Raw genomic sequence first — 12541 nt, forward strand, 5'->3', positions numbered from 1 at the left:
GTGAAAGGCAACACCTGCAGCCTGCAGTGAAGGCCTATCCTCCACTATGGACTCTTCAAGTGCACCATTCAAACCCTCAACCTTTTTAACAGCTGCTGCATATGATATGCTCTGGATAGCCCTGACTTTGGCCACCTCATTCTCTTTCACCCTTGTGGGGCATTCGAAAGACGTGGCTTCATGGTTCCCACCACAATTGCAACATGTCACATTTTCATCACTTTTATAACACATAATATGATATTTTCCTCAACTTGGACATCTCTGCTTCTCCCTTCTGCAAACACTTGAAACATGACCAAAAGCTGTACAATGATCACACTGCATTGGTCTTGGGATAAATGCTCTGACTGTAGTTAAGATACCCTAACTGCACTTAAGTAGGGAGAGACTCCATATCAAAATAACAGATAGAATCTTCACTTTTTCTTCATTCACCACACAATTCATCTGACGTGCATCAATCACTCCAGGAATATTTTTCATCTCTTCAACATCTACTTCCCACGAGACTCCATATATAACCCCTTTGAGGGGTGCCCTGTTCCTACGAGACACGACACGTCAAACTTATCAAATTGGTTGAGACTCAACACACGTTTATTCTGATCCTCAGAAGCACAAAAAATCAAAACCAGCACGCCTCTCATGATCCTCACAGCCTTCACTCTACCCAGCACTCTCTCCACCTGTTTTTTTTTATATTTTTTTTACCTTGTTTTGGTTTCAACCCGTCCAGTTTGTGGCGGCAATACACCTTTTTGGGTTGTAGTTCGCCATAAACCCACAGAAGAAGGGAGGCAGGATCAGTGGAGTAGAATAGATCCCTTGCACACGACACCTAAATGAATTGGGTCGATAAATCAGTATTTACGGTAGACTACCGTCATAACCTCTGCCACCCGGAAGTAAACAATGAAACGCTAACGGCTAGCGAGCTGCACACATAAGATAAACAATATCGCCAATTTTACTCTACAAACCACTCATCCAATACATTTAATGTGTAAGCTTTGAGTGAAGTAACGTTAAGAGATAATGTCGAATTCTGTACATTTTCACTCTCAGCTCGCCTCCATCATGGAGGTATTGGCTAACGCGGCAGTGGCAGAAATCTGCCAGCTTGTAGACGATGGCTATTCCGTGTTGCGCCTTGAAATATCGAGAACTCAGAGCGAAAACCAGGCTTTGAAGAGCAAACTACGCCTGGTTGAGGTTCGTTCTAGAGAACGGTCTGTCAAAAGAAGCCTCGTGCCCCCTTTGACGAGCTGTTCTGGTGCGAAAGGAACAGGTGAGTTTATTTTGTTTCCCAATGCAATGATAAACAATGCTGTCTGAGTTTTGGTGCAGGAAATACTATTTGTGCACTGCAGGTTCTCAGTGCCGTGCATCTCGTGAATGTATTGTTTTTCCCACTCCGATATAGATCATGTTGGAGAGAAGCAGTCCACCAGTGGAAGGAGAAATGGAGGATCCGTGGTGTTTGGGGACAGGAGTATTAGGACTGTCAGTGAGGAGGTTAGTAGATTCTAAGCTACATATCTGATATAGTTGCAGCTAAATACACTGCTCAAAAAAATAAAGGGAACACTTAAACAACACATCCTACATCTGAATGAAAGAAATTATCTTATTAAATACTTTTTTCTTTACATAGTTGAATGTGCTGACAACAAAATCACACAAAAATTATCAATGGAAATCAAATTTATCAACCCCATGGAGGTCTGGATTTGGAGTCACCCTCAAAATTAAAGTGGAAAACCACACTACAGGCTGATCCAACTTTGATGTAATGTCCTTAAAACAAGTCAAAATGAGGCTCAGTAGTGTGTGTGGCCTCCACTACAACGCCTGGGCATGCTCCTGATGAGGTGGCGGATGGTCTCCTGAGGGATCTCCTCCCAGACCTGGACTAAAGCATCCGCCAACTCCTGGACAGTCTGTGGTGCAACGTGGCGTTGGTGGATGGAGCGAGACATGATGTCCCAGATGTGCTCAATTGGATTCAGGTCTGGGGAACAGGCGGGCCAGTCCATAGCATCAATGCCTTCCTCTTGCAGGAACTGCTGACACAGTCCAGCCACATGAGGTCTAGCATTGTCTTGCATTAGGAGGAACCCAGGGCCAACCGCACCAGCATATGGTCTCACAAGGGGTCTGAGGATCTCATCTCGGTACCTAATGGCAGTCAGGCTACCTCTGGCGAGCACATGGAGGGCTGTGCGGCCCCCCAAAGAAATGCCACCCCACACCATGACTGACCCACCACCAAACCGGTCATGCTGGAGGATGTTGCAGGCAGCAGAACGTTCTCCACAGCGTCTCCAGACTCTGTCACGTCTGTCACATGTGCTCAGTGTGAACCTGCTTTCATCTGTGAAGAGCACAGGGCGCCAGTGGCGAATTTGCCAATCTTGGTGTTCTCTGGCAAATGCCAAACGTCCTGCACGGTGTTGGGCTGTAAGCCCAACCCCACCTGTGTACGTCGGGCCCTCATACCACCCTCATGGAGTCTGTTTCTGACCGTTTGAGCAGACACATGCACATTTGTGGCCTGCTGGATGTCATTTTGCAGGGCTCTGGCAGTGCTCCTCCTGCTCCTCCTTGCACAAAGGCGGAGGTAGCGGTCCTGCTGCTGGGTTGTTGCCCTCCTACGGCCTCCTCCACGTCTCCTGATGTATTGGCCTGTCTCCTGGTAGCGCCTCCATGCTCTGGACACTACGCTGACAGACACAGCAAACCTTCTTGCCACAGCTCGCATTGATGTGCCATCCTGGATGAGCTGCACTACCTGAGCTCAACCTACTTGTGTGGGTTGTAGACTCCGTCTCATGCTACCACTAGAGTGAAAGCACCGCCAGCATTCAAAAGTGACCAAAACATCAGCCAGGAAGCATAGGAACTGAGAAGTGGTCTGTGGTCACCACCTGCAGAACCACTTCTTTATTGGGGGTGTCTTGCTAATTGCCTATAATTTCCACCTGTTGTCTATTCTATTTGCACAACAGCATGTGAAATTTATTGTCAATCAGTGTTGCTTCCTAAGTGGACAGTTTGATTTCACAGAAGTGTGATTGACTTGGAGTTACATTGTGTTGTTTAAGTGTTCCCTTTATTTTTTTGAGCAGTGTATATTGCCACCCTTGCACTTCTTTTAATAATTCCCAATTTCTTAAAAAATAAGTACAAATAAAAACGTTGGTCACCACACCTTTTTGGATTTTCAACATTGCTTATTTTTGTAAATTTCAACATTGCTTATTTTTGTAAATTGAAGTGGACAATGGCATGGACAAAATTATTGGTACCCCGGAGCTCGTACTTGGTTGCACAGCCTTTGGCCAAGATAACTGCAGACAAACGCTTCTTGTAGCTATCAATGAGCTTGCTGCACCTTTCTACAGTTTTCAGCCGTAAACTGCTATAATTGTTCAATATTGGAGGGATGCCCTCCACCAACTGCTGTTTTTAGATCTCGCCATAGGTTTTTGATGTGATTCAGATCTGGACTCTTTGCTGGCCACTCCAGAACATTCCAGCCGCTCTTCTTAACCATTCCTGGTTGCTTGTGTGTGTGTTTGTTTGGGGTTGTTGTCCTGCTGTAAGACCCATAACTTTCAACAGAGACCCAGTTTTTGGACACTGGGTTTAACATTGGACTACAAAACACCTGAATCTGCTGATGTCATGATGCCTTGCACACTACCAGAGGTAGCAAGGCAACCCGCCAGCATTATCAAACCTCCACCATACTTTGATTGTAGGGAGGGTGTTCTTTTCATTGAATGTTTAATTTGGTCGTCAGTAAACACAGCGCTGATCTGTATTGCCAAAGAGTTCAAATGTTTTTTTTTATTGGTCCACAGAACGTTTAGGTGGGTTTTTGTGAAGTTAAATCAGGCTTTCTTGTGTCTCCTTCAGCAGTGGGATCTTCAGAAAATAACACCCTCCCTACAATCAATTATGGGGGAGGTTTGACAATGCTGTGGGGTTACTTTGCTGCCTTGAATGTGTGCAAGACATCAAGAAATCAGCAGATTATCAAGGTGTTTAGGAACGCAATATTCAACCCAGTGTCTCTGTTGAAGGTCATTGGTCTTCCAGTAGCCAAAAACACCCTGGAATGGTTCAAGAAGAAACGCTGGACTGTTCTGGAGTGGCCAGTGAAACTGAAGTTTACAAAAATGACATTGATTCTGCAATGTTGAAAGTCCAATAAGGTGTGGTGACCAAAAGTTATTAAAAAAATATATAATAATTTCAACTTATTTTAGAATAAATAGGGAATTATTTAAGAAGAGCGCACTCCAACTTTACTTATAGACTGTGTGGTTATTACAGCAGGACCGTTAAGAGTTGAGTCCGATTCCTCCTTTTGTTTTGCAGACCCTTGACACGACTGAGCATCCTGAGGTAGTGGTTGTGAAGGAGGAGGAACTGGAAGTGGAGCTGAGAGACTGTGGCTCAAAGCATAACCATCAGCCCAGGACACTGAGTAGGTACAACACTTAACCAATATGATGGGGCCATAATGGTCTGGTTGCAAAAAGTGGTCCTCTGTAGCTCAGCTGGTAGAGCACGGCGCTTGTAACGCCAAGGTAGTGGGTTCGATCCCGGGACCACCCATACACAAAAATGTATGCACGCATGGCTGTAAGTCGCTTTGGATAAAAGCGTCTGCTAAATGGCATGTTATTATTATTATTATTATTATTACACAATCGCATGAAAGTCATGTTTTATCGTCTCTCTCATTCTTGTCCTCAGTTAGTGTGTCTCAGTCTCACGTTGCTGTGAACGACCAAATCCTGAATGTAGAAACTTCACCTGTGGAGGTCGGTGAGGAGAAACGGGACGCCGACAACCAGAGGCTCCAACAGACCGCAAATGGACACAGCACGGCACTCCAGCACACACACAGCTCGGACTGTGTGACATATCAGAGAGACCTTCATACAGCAGCTGGCCTCTCTCGTATAGAGGATGGCAGAGACATGCTTGATCCGTCTTGTTCTTATTCGGTGGAAACTGACTCTACTAAGTCACTTGATGCCCAGCCGCCCCTGAATCAGAGTGGGGTTGCGACCTTGTGTGACAGCATGGCTTCCTCTGCCTCACTGGGCTGGAAGCAGGAGGCCGGAGGAGTTGACACTCTTAAAATGGAGGCGGGAATGCCCTCCTGGACCAAAGGGAGGGCTATGGGAATGGGCCAGGCTGCTCAGTGTGGAGTTGACATACCTGGGAAGGACAGGGAGGGTGTTCAGCTGGGGAACGGCACAAACGTCTGTTCTCAGAATAACATTAACTTGAGGGAGAGCGAGTCATCAGAAGGGCGCAAGTCCAGCGAACCGGACACAAAAGGATTCGATACCTCCCTAGACTATTTTTTCTCTCCGTCGGAAATGGACGGGATACAGACTCACCACCAAGGTGACGGCGCCGGAGGCGAGGAGCTGGCCTCTTGTCCGTATCCTGGCAACAACGGTTTCGTCAGCCCTACAAACTCGACACAAGGAGGCCTCCTCTTCTCAAACAGACTATTAAACTGCCAGGAATGTGGGCGGCTGTTCTCCAACTCGCTAGACCTCGCACTGCACCAAAGAATTCACATGGGGGAGAAACTCTTCAGCTGCGCCCAGTGTGACAAGCAGTTCCTGCACCTGCACCAGCTCAAGACCCACCAGAGAATACACACCAGGGAGAAACCCTTTAGCTGCACCCAATGCGGGAAGCGCTTCTCCCAATCCAGCCACATCAAGAGACACATGAGCGTTCACACGGGAGAAAAGCGGTTCGGCTGCAGCGTATGTGGGAAGAGGTTTTCGCAATCCTGTAGCCTCAAAGTGCACCAGATCGTCCACACAGGAGAGAGACCGTTCAGCTGCACTCAGTGCGGGAAGAGTTTCTCAGTGCTCGGGAACCTAATGAGGCACCAGAGTGTTCACAGTAGAAAGCAGGATTAAGTCTTGAATAATAATGGACAATGCATTCTGTTTATATCGTGTTGGTAAAATATTATGGATATAATGAGTTTTTTTGTACATCATGCATGGTAAACATTGTTGTTTTGTGATAATAGTGTGAAGTGAACTGATGTCTCTTGGTGTGATGTGAACATATTAAAACATTCCCCCTGAAAATGAATGTGGAGTTAGCGTGCTTGTTCAGTGCATTGAATAAAAAAACTGCTCCAAGTCACTAAATGATGAGAGTATTGCTGACAAACCTACTACATCATCGAAAGGCTGCTCTGCAAATGTGGGTTGTCAATAATTATTCCCATTCTGTTGGGTAAGGCTTATGATTAATCATTTTAAATTCTATGAAAAATATTGGCTTTGTGTGTAAGCTCTCGTGCAGTGTTTTTTTTGTTTGAATAATTCTGTTTCTGTCCTGTCTCCACTTTCAAACTCGGAAGGTGGCAGTAATGTCCTAAAACATTGAATTCTACAGTCAAACAAGAAGAGAGCTACGTCATCAACCGGCGACCCGATAGCATCCTTCCAGACCCGAAGCAGGATCGTTATTCAACAATAACAAGCTAGGGCTTTACATAAGTATTCTAACTAGTATAATCAGCAGACATTTTAAAGAAACGTTAGGCAATTTGACTTAAGTATTTCGGTTGTAGACTAAACGGTGCATGAAGAGCAGAAATGGCAACAATGGCGGACTGTGTTGGTTATCAATTGCAGATAGCTTCGATAATGGAGGTGCTAGCCAATTCGGCGGTGGTCGAAATCTGCAAAATTGTTGATGATGGTTATAACTCTCTGCGTTCCCAAATGGAGCAGGAAAGAGTGCAAATTGAGAGGGAGAGAGAGCAAACCGAGAAAGAGAAATATGTGCTCCGACGAAAATTACGCGAAATGGACGTGAAGATGCGGAGCTATGAGCGAAGACTCAGAAGACGCGACATACGGAATGAAATGCATGCAATTAATTTTAGACCACATGAAGGTACCGACAGTTTATTATATTTTAAAACAAAAATGGTTATAAACAGGGCTGGGTAGGTTACTTTCTAAATGTAATCCGTTACTAGTTACCTGTCAAATTGTAATCTGATTACTTTCCCCTTAAAATGCATTAGAATTTAAAAAGGAGTATTACCAATTGAACCACGTCTATTGCAGGATAAATCAATGTTAGTGTTCATAGCTGGCCATAAATGGATGTTGCATTTTACAGTATGGGTTGGTTATGTAGGCTGCTTCTAACCAATTGCTTTCTACTAGATAATAATACAATTAGGTTATATCTTTACATTAAAAAACAAAGTCTGTCAGAATAGGACTTGAAATATGGAAATATAGATTAGCCAAATTGTTTAACCTGAGCATAACCCCAAAACGAAGGATGTATTAGCCTACTCTGTTGTTTATCTTGTCATGGAGGACTGATTGGGCCCATTGCTTCGAGTTGAAAAAGAAATGCTGCTCTTATGGAATGGCACGAAAAGTGCTATTTGCATGTGGAAAATGAAGCCATCTGCTGCGTAGGCCTATTGTTTATGTTTTTGTTGCTGACACTTTGTTATTTCCATAATGTGCAACTGTTTACATCTATTAAAAGTTATACTGCACTGTAACTGCAGTTATACTGCAAAATTACTGCAGTAAAGAACTTATTTTCAACACAGTATTTACAACATACTGCACTCTGACTGCAATCTTTTTTTGTAAGGGCATTTTCGGGGAATCAGCACAAATTAGATTGAGCAATAAAAGCCCCACTCGTGGTCTTCTTAAATTAAACTTGTTTTTGACAGTATGGAGCACAATACCACAGAGAAGTTTAGAAGGGAGGAACTTTTATTCCATAGAACTGGAATCAGCACTATGCAGCTTTTGCAAGAGTTCATATTTCACTGGCTGTCCACTGGTTGCAAAAACAATTATTGATAGGCAGCTTAAATTTCAATTAAACTATTATTGGGGTAAAATACACATACAGTGCCTTCAGAAAGTATTCATACCCCTTGACTTATTCCACATGTTGTTGTGTTACAGCCTGAATTCAGAAAGGATATATATTTTTTTCTCACCCATCTACACACACCCCATAATGACAAAGTGAAAACATGTTTTTAGAAATGTTTGCACATTATTGAAAATTAAATACAGATATATAATGTACATAAGTATTCACACCTCTGAGTCAATATTTTGTAGAAGCACCTTTGGCAGTGATTACAGCTGTGAGTCTTTCTGGGTAATTCTCTAAGAGCTTCCCACACCTGCCACTTATTCTTTTCTAAATTCTTCAAGCGCTGTCAAATCGGTTGTTGATCATTGCTAGACAACCATTTTAAGGTCTTTCCATATATTTTCAAGTAAATTTAAGTCAAAACTGTAACTCGGCCACTCAGGAACATTCACTGTCTTCTTTGTAAGCAATTCCAGTGTAGATTTGGCCATGTGTTTTAGGTTATTGTCCTGCTGAAAGGGGAATTAATTTCCCAGTGTCTGGTGGAAAGCAGACTGAACCATGTTTTCCTCTAGGATTTTGCTTGTACTTAGCTTCATTCACTTTCTTTTTTTATCCTAAAAAACTCCCCAATCCTTACTGATTACAAGCATACCCATAACATGATTCAGCCATCACTATGCTTGAAAATATGGAGAGTGGTACTCAGTAATGTATTGGATTTGCCCCAAACATAACACTTTGTATTCAGGACATTTACTTTAGTGCCTTGTTGCAAACAGGATGCATGTTTTTGAATATTTTTTATTCTGTACAGGCTTCCTTCTTTTCACTGACAATTAGGCAAGTAGTTGTTGATCCGTCCTCAGTTTTCTCTTATCACAGCCATTAAACTCTAACGGTTTTAAATTCACCATTGGCCTCTGAGCGGTTTCCTTCCTCTCTGGCAACTGAGTTAGGAAGGACACCTGCATCTTTGTAGTGACTGGGTTTATTCATACAACATCCAAAGTGTAATTAATAACATCACTATGCTCAAAGGGAAATAGTCTTCATTTTTTATTAATTTGTAAAAATAAAAATAAATCCACTTTGACATTATGGGGTATTGTGTGTAGGCCAGTGACAAAAAAATCTTTTTTTTTAATCCATTTTAAATTCAGGCTGTAGCACAACAAAATGTGGAAAAAGTCAAGGGGTGTGAATACTTTCTGGATATGGGCCCAGATCTTCATACAATGATTTCAATTATCCTAATAATGACAATGTTTTGTAGTTTCAGTGTCTTCTATTGCTATGCCAGTGAGTAATGACCAGTCCCGAGGGCCCCTGGCTACAATCGAGGACCATTCACAATACCACCACATGCCTCAGGTGCGTTTTTACTGTCTCTTAAACATTGAATGTAAATGACATGGAATAGGCTGAAATGTCATCTGTATTATTATTTTACAGGAAGACAGAACTGCATTGTCCCTAATCAAGCAGGAAAGAGTGGACAGCTGCGGCGTGGACCTGAAGGTAGAACAAAACATCAGCGCAGAGAGTAGACCCACTGGTAAGTTTCAGTGCAGATACTGATCACACTTATTCACTCACTGTTGAAATACCCAACACGTAGGCTACTACTACCCTTACCTTTAGCTGAAGACAAACCTTAGGATTTATCTGAAAAATGTGCCGTGTTAAAAGGCATTAGTTATGTCTGATCATTGTGTTGATCACTCCTTTTTCATCCTTGATGGTAGTTCCAGAACCCAACGACGATGACAGCGAGAGACGTCACATGGCTGACACTCACAGCTCGCCCACTGCAGCCACAGAGGACCCTACTGAGCCACCTAGGACCAGTGGATCCGACGCCATCCTCAAGTCAGAGATGGGGACAGAGGGTGTGAACCAGAGACCCCAGCAGCCAACGGGACCAGATCTCAGCACAGAGATACTGAACAGCCCCGGTTTGGATCTGGCTCTGATGCAGGAGAGGGTCCTGGGGCATCTGGGGCTTTCCTTAGCCCAGGCAGCAGCCGCAAACGCAGAGGCCGCCGGGCATCCATCTTGCTCCTACCAAACCCAGGCTGACGTGGAGAGCCAGTCCAGACAGTTCCCCGGCAGCGATATGGGCGTCTTCGCCCCCTTTGACATGACAGCTCCTCCTCCTCCTGCACCGCCAGCGAATCAGAGGCAGCCGCACGGAGCCGCGACGGCGAACGAGCCAATGGGGTGTAACTTCTGTGGCCGCATCTTCCACAGCCAGGCGTCCCTGGAGGTGCACCAGCGGGTCCACACGGGACAGCGGCCATTCAGCTGCCCACACTGCGGCAAGTCGTTCGCGCAGCCCAACAACCTCCGGGTGCACCTGCTAATCCACAGCGGCGAAAGGCGGTACCGGTGCTCGATCTGCGGGAAGAGTTTCATTTCGTCAAGTCACCTTAAGAGACACAGGACCGTTCACACCCAGGAGAAACCCTACATCTGCTCTCGGTGCGGCCAGTCCTTCACTCAACTCTGCAGCGTCCGGAGACACAGACAGCAGTCACGGTGCGGAGAGCCGCCTCACGCTCAAAACGAACTCTCTGCTTGACTGTAGAAAAGGTGTTGTACAGTATGTGTGTTAGCTGTATCTGAAGTGATTTACACTAGCTATAGGTTTCCTGCTCAAAACATTTAGCCTTTTAGTCTCTTGGATGATAGGTCCACAGATAGAAGTTGAGAAATGTATGGTGTTAACTCTAAATTAATATTTACCTAAAGATGACAATGTGACTTATGTGACTGTTTAGTACAATGCATCCCATCTTACCTTGGTCATAAGGCAAGATGGGGTTGTTGCTGGGAGAGGCTTGTTTTTAGAGTAGAGTAGTACTTTATTAATCCCAACTTGGGAAATGGGTTTTATCACTCAGCAGCATCATCATCGTCTAATCATTGTACCACTAGAAGAAGTCCAGGAGGACCAAGCAGGACATTACAAAGACCAGTAGATTGGACTGAGCCCTCATCTGACATGGCTGACTTCATTTTTTTCCACACCTCAAAATTGGTCTTCCGATGTGATTTGAGGATTGTTCGTTGTTTCTCTATGAATAATTCTAATATTGAGTAAAAACCAAACAAAGAAATACTTGGTATATTGACAGAAAACGTATATCTTGTACACCAAGGACCTGGGGAAGAGTTGCAGGGTAGAGGAGAACAAAATAATGTGCTAAGTATCTATTAAGGATCTATCATGCTAGAAAAGGTTGGAGGCCCCTGCCCTAGACTGCGGATTATACCATGTGTTTACGGTAAATTAAAACGTATGTAATCACGTCATTATTCAGCGACACTGGCTATTATTGTAATTCATGAAAATAATAATTAGCTTTTTGGTCTGAATTTAAGGATAGCAGTGTGGTTAATGTTAGGGTAAAGGTTAGGTTTAAAATCAGATTTTAAGAAGATAAATTGTAGAAATAGGCGGGGTTTAGCCATAACGTGTCATCCAAGTGGGGTGCTTCATTTTGGTAGTAGTGAAGGAGTAGCTAGCTACCTACTACGGATTCATAAAGTGTCATCCAAGTGGGGTGCTTCATTTTGGTAGTAGTGAAGGAGTAGCTAGCTACCTACTACGGATTCCATGGACTGCAGTGGTTTAGCTCAAACGTAATCTGATTTGAGTTCTACTACGGAAAAGACAGACAGCGAGACACCTTGATGAGACCGCGCTTCCTGCCTGCCTACGGACTTTCTCTCCCCGCTTGACCACCTCCCTCAGATGACCACTTAAACCATGAACTTTCTAATAACTCTAAATTACAGTATTTGTCTTTTTTTGTGTGTTTTGAAGCGCTTTGAGATTCTTTCAAAAAGCGCCATATAAGTAGAATACATTATTTATTATTATGACTGTGGTAACTAACTTTAGTGACGACCCATGTAAACAATCAACAGTCTACTTTTGTAAGGTTTTTCAGCCAAACAAGACAGGTTTCATTCATATTCATAAGCTGATTGTTTGGTAACGTTATTTCGAAGTTCAGATGGAATCACGTTCTGGCTATATCGGGTTCAGACAGCATTTTGCAACACAGGTAGTGTCGATCATGGAGATGTTGAGCGAAACGGCCGCAGCAGAAATCTGCAAGCTCTTTGAGGATGGCTACTCCACTTTATATTTGGAAATAACGCAACAAATGGCTCAAGAAATACAATACAGCAAGAGAGAATACAATGCTATGAAAGAAGAATTAAACATGAATGGAATGACTACTTGCCACACAGCCAGAGTGACAACACCAACAGGTAGGTTAGCAGACTAAATTAAATTATTCTTCGATGAGTTTTAACGGCAGTTAAAGGTGGCGGTAATGTTGCATTACCGCCACCTACTAGACTGGAGTACAACTCCCTTATACTTTACTTGAAAAAAAATTAATAAAAATACCCTACCATCTAACGCTACACTCACAAAAAAATAAATAAATAATATTATAATAAAATAACACCACCCTACTCCACTATTTAAATCTATTTAGTCCTACCTCAGGTCAACAACCTGAAAGGATGGGACACCACCACTTAACACACCCTGTAACTCTTTACATTTACGTCATTAGGCAGACGC

General features: G+C 43.6%; 2 protein-coding genes across 3 annotated transcripts; both read left to right on the plus strand.

The window, feature by feature from the left end:
* The first annotated feature begins 733 nt into the window (after nucleotides 1–733).
* LOC121558623 (zinc finger protein 696) lies at nucleotides 734–6144 on the plus strand. Its single transcript, XM_041872017.2, has 4 exons — nucleotides 734–1291; nucleotides 1427–1518; nucleotides 4390–4498; nucleotides 4771–6144. The coding sequence occupies exons 1-4, from the start codon at nucleotides 1039–1041 to the stop codon at nucleotides 5964–5966; spliced, it is 1650 nt and encodes a 549-aa protein (XP_041727951.2). The 5' UTR covers nucleotides 734–1038; the 3' UTR covers nucleotides 5967–6144.
* Nucleotides 6145–6480: 336 nt separating this feature from the next.
* Nucleotides 6481–11054, plus strand: LOC121558624 (oocyte zinc finger protein XlCOF8.4). Of its 2 annotated transcripts, XM_041872018.2 has the most exons (4): nucleotides 6481–6963; nucleotides 9209–9306; nucleotides 9388–9490; nucleotides 9681–11054. In XM_041872018.2, the coding sequence occupies exons 1-4, from the start codon at nucleotides 6660–6662 to the stop codon at nucleotides 10514–10516; spliced, it is 1341 nt and encodes a 446-aa protein (XP_041727952.2). In that variant the 5' UTR covers nucleotides 6481–6659; the 3' UTR covers nucleotides 10517–11054. The 2 variants fall into 2 exon arrangements, with proteins under 2 accessions (XP_041727952.2, XP_041727953.1); XM_041872019.2 differs by lacking the exon at nucleotides 6481–6963 and having other exon boundaries at nucleotides 9098–9306.
* The last annotated feature ends 1487 nt before the right edge of the window (nucleotides 11055–12541 follow it).

The sequence above is a fragment of the Coregonus clupeaformis genome, chromosome 10, assembly GCF_020615455.1.
Source record: "Coregonus clupeaformis isolate EN_2021a chromosome 10, ASM2061545v1, whole genome shotgun sequence".
NCBI classification, from domain to species: Eukaryota; Metazoa; Chordata; class Actinopteri; order Salmoniformes; family Salmonidae; genus Coregonus; species Coregonus clupeaformis.

Excerpts from the sequence above, each read along its gene's own strand:
- LOC121558623 (XM_041872017.2), top strand. The coding sequence starts at position 1,039 with ATGTCGAATTCTGTACATTTTCACTCTCAGCTCGCCTCCATCATGGAG. Across the intron at positions 1,292-1,426 it reads TTCTGGTGCGAAAGGAACAG|ATCATGTTGGAGAGAAGCAG; the intron begins GTGAGTTTATTT and ends ACTCCGATATAG. Across the intron at positions 4,499-4,770 it reads CCATCAGCCCAGGACACTGA|TTAGTGTGTCTCAGTCTCAC; the intron begins GTAGGTACAACA and ends TCTTGTCCTCAG.
- LOC121558624 (XM_041872018.2), top strand. The coding sequence starts at position 6,660 with ATGGCAACAATGGCGGACTGTGTTGGTTATCAATTGCAGATAGCTTCG. Across the intron at positions 6,964-9,208 it reads TAATTTTAGACCACATGAAG|TTTCAGTGTCTTCTATTGCT; the intron begins GTACCGACAGTT and ends AATGTTTTGTAG. Across the intron at positions 9,491-9,680 it reads CGCAGAGAGTAGACCCACTG|TTCCAGAACCCAACGACGAT; the intron begins GTAAGTTTCAGT and ends CCTTGATGGTAG.